This window comes from Ctenocephalides felis, unplaced genomic scaffold, assembly GCF_003426905.1.
Source record: "Ctenocephalides felis isolate EL2017-DRISC unplaced genomic scaffold, ASM342690v1 CF-g0.4_SCAFFOLD_01886, whole genome shotgun sequence".
NCBI lineage: Eukaryota > Metazoa > Arthropoda > Insecta > Siphonaptera > Pulicidae > Ctenocephalides > Ctenocephalides felis.
This window is the reverse complement of record NW_020538040.1, coordinates 120,524,640-120,531,453: the sequence shown is the minus strand read 5'-3', so window position 1 is coordinate 120,531,453 and position 6,814 is coordinate 120,524,640. Positions and strand designations below refer to the sequence as shown.

General features: G+C 26.6%; 2 protein-coding genes across 3 annotated transcripts; one reads left to right on the top strand and one right to left on the bottom strand.

The window, feature by feature from the left end:
* Positions 1 to 2,324: 2,324 nt before the first annotated feature.
* LOC113377987 (U6 snRNA-associated Sm-like protein LSm3) lies at positions 2,325 to 3,853 on the bottom strand. 2 transcript variants are annotated; one of them, XM_026618472.1, is made up of 3 exons: positions 3,695 to 3,734; positions 3,543 to 3,637; positions 2,325 to 2,776 (listed from the first exon to the last, which is right to left on the bottom strand). In XM_026618472.1, exons 1-3 carry the CDS (start codon positions 3,732 to 3,734, stop codon positions 2,597 to 2,599), a joined length of 315 nt encoding a protein of 104 aa, XP_026474257.1. In that variant the 3' UTR covers positions 2,325 to 2,596. The 2 variants fall into 2 exon arrangements, with proteins under 2 accessions (XP_026474257.1, XP_026474256.1); XM_026618471.1 differs by having other exon boundaries at positions 2,365 to 2,776; positions 3,543 to 3,650; positions 3,714 to 3,853.
* Positions 3,854 to 4,278: 425 nt separating this feature from the next.
* LOC113375821 lies at positions 4,279 to 6,513 on the top strand. Its single transcript, XM_026615769.1, has 3 exons — positions 4,279 to 4,760; positions 4,948 to 5,080; positions 6,304 to 6,513. Exons 1-3 carry the CDS (start codon positions 4,420 to 4,422, stop codon positions 6,511 to 6,513), a joined length of 684 nt encoding a protein of 227 aa, XP_026471554.1. The 5' UTR covers positions 4,279 to 4,419.
* Positions 6,514 to 6,814: the final 301 nt, after the last annotated feature.

Genomic DNA, 6,814 nt, shown 5'->3' with positions numbered 1-6,814 from the left:
AATTGACTTCAGAAAAAATAAACAGATTAATATTAACAGATAAAATGAATCGCATTGCTCTTAAAGATAGATTACCTAAATTTTAAGTTAAGCGAATTAAATCTTATATACCTTTTATGATATAAATAATATTATCATATAGGAAAAAATATTTATTTTAATAAATACTAGTAAATATAATATATATTTATTAAATACTAGATATAATATATATTATAATAAAGCTTATAATGTTTATAATACGTTTTAATAAATAAAACTTATTTAAATTTATTATTATTAACTTCTCAAAACAGAAAATTGTATGTTTTCGCCAGGAAACTTTACATGCTAATTTTGTTTTTTCGACGTGAAAACTTACTCTGAATCGCTTGAAAGTAAAATTGTAAAAAATATGCATTTATGAGTGTATGTGCGCGTATATGTGAGTTAAAAAAATTTTGACCTTTCGTCGACGTTTTTCAAAAACCAACCGATTTCAATAATTTAAGAGCTATTGCTTTTTTAGAAATAACAGAAGACTACGAGGTTTTTTGTCAAAGTTTTCGCAAAAATTCCTGTACCGGTTTTGGAATCTTGAAAACTGTTTCAAAGATATTAATTGGAAATCGTACTGATGATTAGTCTCGGCAAATGTCAGTTGAGCAGTTTATTCGTAATTAAATGCTAAAAAATAATTTTACGTTTTCAATGAAATTTAATATGGTGAAAATGTTCATGGTCCAAAGTTTGGACTCCAAACCAACATCCAAAACATTACAGTCCTAAAAAACGTATTTGAAGTATAAAAATTCATTAAAGTTTATAATAATGCGCTTTTATGGCATATAAGCGCATTTGCTGAAACTTAATAATAATCGAAAAATCGCATTGATTAGTTAGTAGTAAACATTATTTTCAAAAGTTATTGATTCAGTTGTTTATTTATACATATCAGAGTTTCAAGCAAATTGCCCGTAAATGCTACTTACACTTCGCTTAATGCTGTTTTGAAAAAAATCTTACACGGTTTTTGAAAAAAAAACTTTTACGAAATTTATTAATTTTGCATTTACACGAAATTATAAAAACTAAACAATAATTTATTTGTATCTACAATAACATTTTCATTGTTTTACTTTTACTACCAAAATATAACACTACAAAATATATTTTGTAGTATATTTTGTTGGGAGTCAAACACCGCTGTCACCAATTAATATGTTGGACACCGCGTTGATGAACAGAAAAGGGGTGTTGGCGCCGCTATATGCAAATCGGTGTTGTTGCTCTGGACCTTCCGACTTTCCTGAAAACTCACTTGCTGAAAATACTTGAAATTGATAAATGAAAAGACTATTTCAAAAACTTCACTTTATTTCACTTTAAGTACAAGGAACTCGGAGGTATTGGAAGAGAAGTGTTTGCCCGGCGACCGACAGATTAAGACTGCTTTATTTCATAATTAATAAAACTAAAATCCTTTGAAACGTAGTGGGGATTTGTCTCGAATGTTCTATACAACGAAAAGGACAAAGTAATGAATTTAGCTGATTAAACAAAATGTTATTCATGCGAACTTGGTGAGAATTGTTAACTAGGCGGAATGTCGATAATAGGATCTTGCTGAGAATTGTCGATGTAGATTTATGATTTCGCGAGAGAATGTGTAATGTCAGCTACTACGCAGTAGTCTGAGAAAAGTTAATATGAACCGTTAATATCAGCTAAAGCTCAGGGGTTCTAAGATTTCAGTCTGGACTTGTTAGGAATCTAATATTATGACAGTGGTTAGCAACTTATAATATCAGGGGTGTACAACAATTTATATGAATTCTAAGTAATCTATGTCTATGATGGAAATATATAGATAAAACAAAAACTCTCCGTTTCATGATCAAAACTAAATTTTATGTGTGTATAAGCTATATTGTTTAAAATATCAAAATAAAGAGCATCACTGTTTTTAAACTTTGTTCCTAATTAATGTTTATATATATATATATATATATAATTGATAGCAAAAGTTTATTCAAAGTGAGCAAAAAACAAACATTTTTTACAAAATCTATAATTTATAATAAAAAATTATAGTCTGACAATGGCAAAAAATGAAAATAAAAAACTAGAGAGTAAAAGAAAGGTTACAACTTTACAAACCAATTTTACTTTTTATCTACAAAGAAAATGCTATATTAAAAATAGTTTTATTTATAGAAATAAATTAAAATTCTAATATTTTATTAAATGTATGATTTATTTTTCATTCAATGTATTTGTTATTGATCATATTAAAAACTGACAAAACAAGCTTTTTATAGTGATTTTCGTTTAGCACGGTTTTTCGATACAAAAGTAAGTTTTTGAGTTACACGTTTTTTTTTGGAACGTATCTTCTATGCAAAACGAGAGATAGGTGTATGTACATGAAATCATTATCAATTAATTCAGATTAAGATAGGACAAAGGAATCATAATTGTGTAAATGCCCCATCAAACTTCTTTAATATTTCATAAAAATAATGTACTCATTCCAGTACGTTATAAGGCAGGTACAAAACCTTATATTTAAATATACATTACACAACAACTATCAAATGTTAAAGAAATATAAATTCTATCCACCAATTCTCATTGGCGGTGATACTAATATTACACCATCTCCACGCACAAATAACATTGGAATACTTCTTTTAGTGGTACGATAGACTTCTTCATAAGTTTCTTCATCAATTTCAACAGATGTAACAGTTTCTTCTGCCTCTCCCAGTACCATATTGAGATGTTGATCAAAGGCCTAATTATTAATGAAAATTAAATTTGAGAATAATTGAATTTCATATTGAAAATAATTTTATGAAACCTTATATCTACACAAATATTGACTTCACTTTTTTAAATCATTTAAATATATAAGTAAAACCAACAATTATAAACCAATTGTCAAAGCTGAAACATTTTGGAATTGAATTGCATAATATATGAAACAAAATTAATTAAAAGCAGCAAAATATGAAATGTATTTCAACAAAATAAAAAGAAAAACCAATTATATTTTAATTTTCATAAAAGATATATGAAATAAATAATATAATTTATTGAATAAAAAAAAATTCAGATGATGTTGGAACTTTATACAAAACTGCATAAATAATCGAGACATTGAAATTTTTGTGTTTTTTGTTATTTCACATGTCAAATAGCATTTGCATAATGCATCCCTTGCGACAACTATCCAATTGGCAAAATATTTGAAATTCAAAGATAAACTAATTATGAGGCTTATAAGCACCGGGAGCCTTTTTAAGATCAAATCATGACGCAACATACTAAACTATTGGTTGTGTATCTGTCAGATTGGCTACGCATGACAAAGAGTTAATTCAATGGATATTAAAGAACAAAACTGTCTTTTAGAATAATAAATGAGAAAGTAAATCGTCATTATTTCTGAGATTGTGCCAATAATAATATTTTATTGTGCATAAAAAAGTTTAATATTTTATGTAAACTTAATTTAATTTATTGATAAAAATTAAAAAAAAATCATTTAAACTATTTACATGAAGTCTTCCACGTAATTCTCTCTCATTCCGCATTTTAACGTAAATTCTTTCGTCTAAACTTAGTCTGATCAAATCCAGAGGTTCTTTTACAGTCATCGCCATAACCTATGAAAATAATAAATACATTACTCAAAATTTATTTCGTAATAGTAATCTACAATTACTAACCGCATCGCCTTCTTCTGCCATGTTTATATATTTTATTATACTATTTTAGACACATTAATAACGAAACAATTTTTTTTTTTAACAGATAAAATAAGCATCAACTGTCAAAATGTATGTAATTTAAGCGACATATGCAAGAGTCACCATCTGACGACAAGATGTAAATCAGATTATGAATTACTTAAATTTATCGATATTAACTTTAGTCGATTTAGATCATAATATTGATATATTAACTTATTTAACATCATTAGATAATAATGAAATATGAATAATAATGATGACCTCTGTTTAACACAAAAAATAATTAAGTCTGTTTAGGAATATATATTGTTTTGTCACAAATTAGTTTACAAGATATATTTCGATGATACACAAAAAATAACAACTAATGAATAACGTTCAGTAAGACATGAATTTTCTAATTTAAGGTAAAATAAATTAGTTATAGCATTCACTCAAATGAAATAAACGTAATTAAAAATTCTTGCACAGCACACTTCTGAAAGTGATATGTTTGAAATTGGCGTTCAGTGCCTTCCATGTGCCTTCAGAACATTCGGCCAATGGGAATGATGATTGCCCGACTGTGTTGAAATTGGCGGTTTATACTTATCTAAATTCAGTGAATTGTCAGCCATAGAAACAGATGCAAGTTCTTATTATATAATAGTCGTTTAGTAATTTTACATTAGAAAAACTCGAAATGGTGGACAAGGATGCTCTAAACTTTCCAAAGCCAATGAAATATTCAAAATCAAAGGTTTTCAATAACGACTTTGTGCAACCAAAAACATCTTTATCTAAAACGTCAACGGTAAAGGATGAACCAACTTCTGATGGTGACATCTCAGTTGGATTAGCCGATACTGAAGTAAATCACAGTGTAGCCGAGGTTAATGAAAATACTGTATTTGCTGATATATTAGGTGGCGTGGGATTGCAAATTGATAATATTTTAGAAGATAAAAAAAAAATCGTTGAAAGTTACACAGCCGCCATTACTGAAACCCTAAACGATATCACCGAAAACGTTAAAAAATCCCGGTAACTCATGTTTGTTATATATATATATATATATATATATATATATATATATATATATATATCTATATAGAATTTTGTGATATGAGTGGATATGAGTGGAAATGTTATATATATATATTTATATTTATATTATTTTAAATATAAAAATTTAAACGTATTATTTTAAGTCAAAATGTTTAATTTTTAGACAAATTACAAGACTAAAATTTCTTAGTCAGGTGAATAGAAAAATTTGTCAAGTGAAACCTCAACTAGCGTTAGCAATAAGAAACGAAAAAGCGATTATGAAGCAGTTGAACGTCTGTGGAGGAGTTCTAAAGGTACAAATTATTATATATATTTAATAATATATAATAAAGGACCAGATTAAATTAAAAAAAAACAGCAAATAACACATTTCTACAATGATGAATTGGCTGGGAGTTTTACTGAACATAGTCAGATAGTTGTTTGTTTTATACGTTTATTTGTTGTGATAAAATTGGTTTTGTTTTCACAATATAATTGCTCAAAGTCAAAATCAAATGTTGTATTTCTTCATACAAGAGCATAAAATAGTATATGAAAATTACATATTATTCTATTTAGATATCAAGTAAAACAAGGTAGGTGTTTTACTTTAAGGCAAGTTGCAAAAACTTTACAATGGATTTAATTATTAAGAATAAGTTACATTTTAGCAACTTTTCTAATTGTAACGATAGCATTTTGAAATATTGACTTTGAAACATTGATGAATTTTTATTATTAAACTACAGTTCGTAGGTATAATATTTTAGTATTTGCGTTAAGACTATGAAATCTGTTATTATAAAACTTTATCAAAATTGTCAAAAAAATTATCAATTATTATAATACTTATTACAAAGAAACGGCCCGATTGATCTTTACCAAAACCTAATCGAAATTATCCTCACGAAGATTCGAATCTTTATCGAAATTATTTCCAAAGTCGTGGACGAAAAATTTTGCACTTTTTTGTTTATTCTAAAAAATAGCTTATCAACATCTTATCGTACCATCAAATTACTTCTAAATTTTTGAAATCGATGCAGCCGTATTTAGGAAACGCTGACAATTTTTTTTTTTGGCCTCGTACTCTCATAAACACGATCGATTTTAATGTCAAGCAATTCAGAATGATTTGAAATTTATATTTTTGTTTTCCTACAGTATTAGCATGTGATTTTTGTGTTGAAAAATGTGATAGCAAAGTGTGGTTTTTCCTGATCGGGTGTGTATAATTCGGTTTTTCAATTAATTTTTCTAATGTATAAATTTATTTTTTAAAATTTTTTCTTTATAACGTAAATTTCTTTTAGCTGAATGATGAGACACATCTACTCTCGAAACGTATAAAAAATTAAAGTAAACTTTCTACATCTACGTCGAACAAAAAATCCTCAAGATATATATATATATATATATATATATATATATCTAATATAGCAAATTTTTTTTTATCGCGAAAATGAACATCACCGGGAAGTTAATAAAAATGTTAAAATTCAAACAATATTTCAATATTTTTATTTTTTTATAGGTCAGAAGAAGTATGCTACATGAAAATTATCCGCCACTTAGAGCAGGCATTAAGAAGTATGTACAGTCTGTCGAAGGATCACAGAGAAATTATCAAAATCTTATGGAAAAGAAGCAAGCATTAGCTAAAGCAAATATGGAGAAAATAGTAAAAGAATTTTCTGAAGCTTTTACAGTTGACTACAAGGATTCTCTGAAAAAGCGATGTTAAATCGAATTCTTATGAGTTCCTTCCTTGTGAGAAGAATTGATAACTTTTATTTTAAAATGTTTATTAACATATTTTATTTTGTCATATTATATATATATATATATATATATATATATATATATATATTCATTGAACTTGATCATCTATAATTGCATTCTTCTTATGTACTATAAATTATAATTAATGCTAATAATATTATATGAATAAACGTCACATATATATTTCGAATAAATTATTGTTTTAACAAGAATAAACAACGACAAACCGAAAATAATATTTCAACCTCCATAATGTTTTAAAT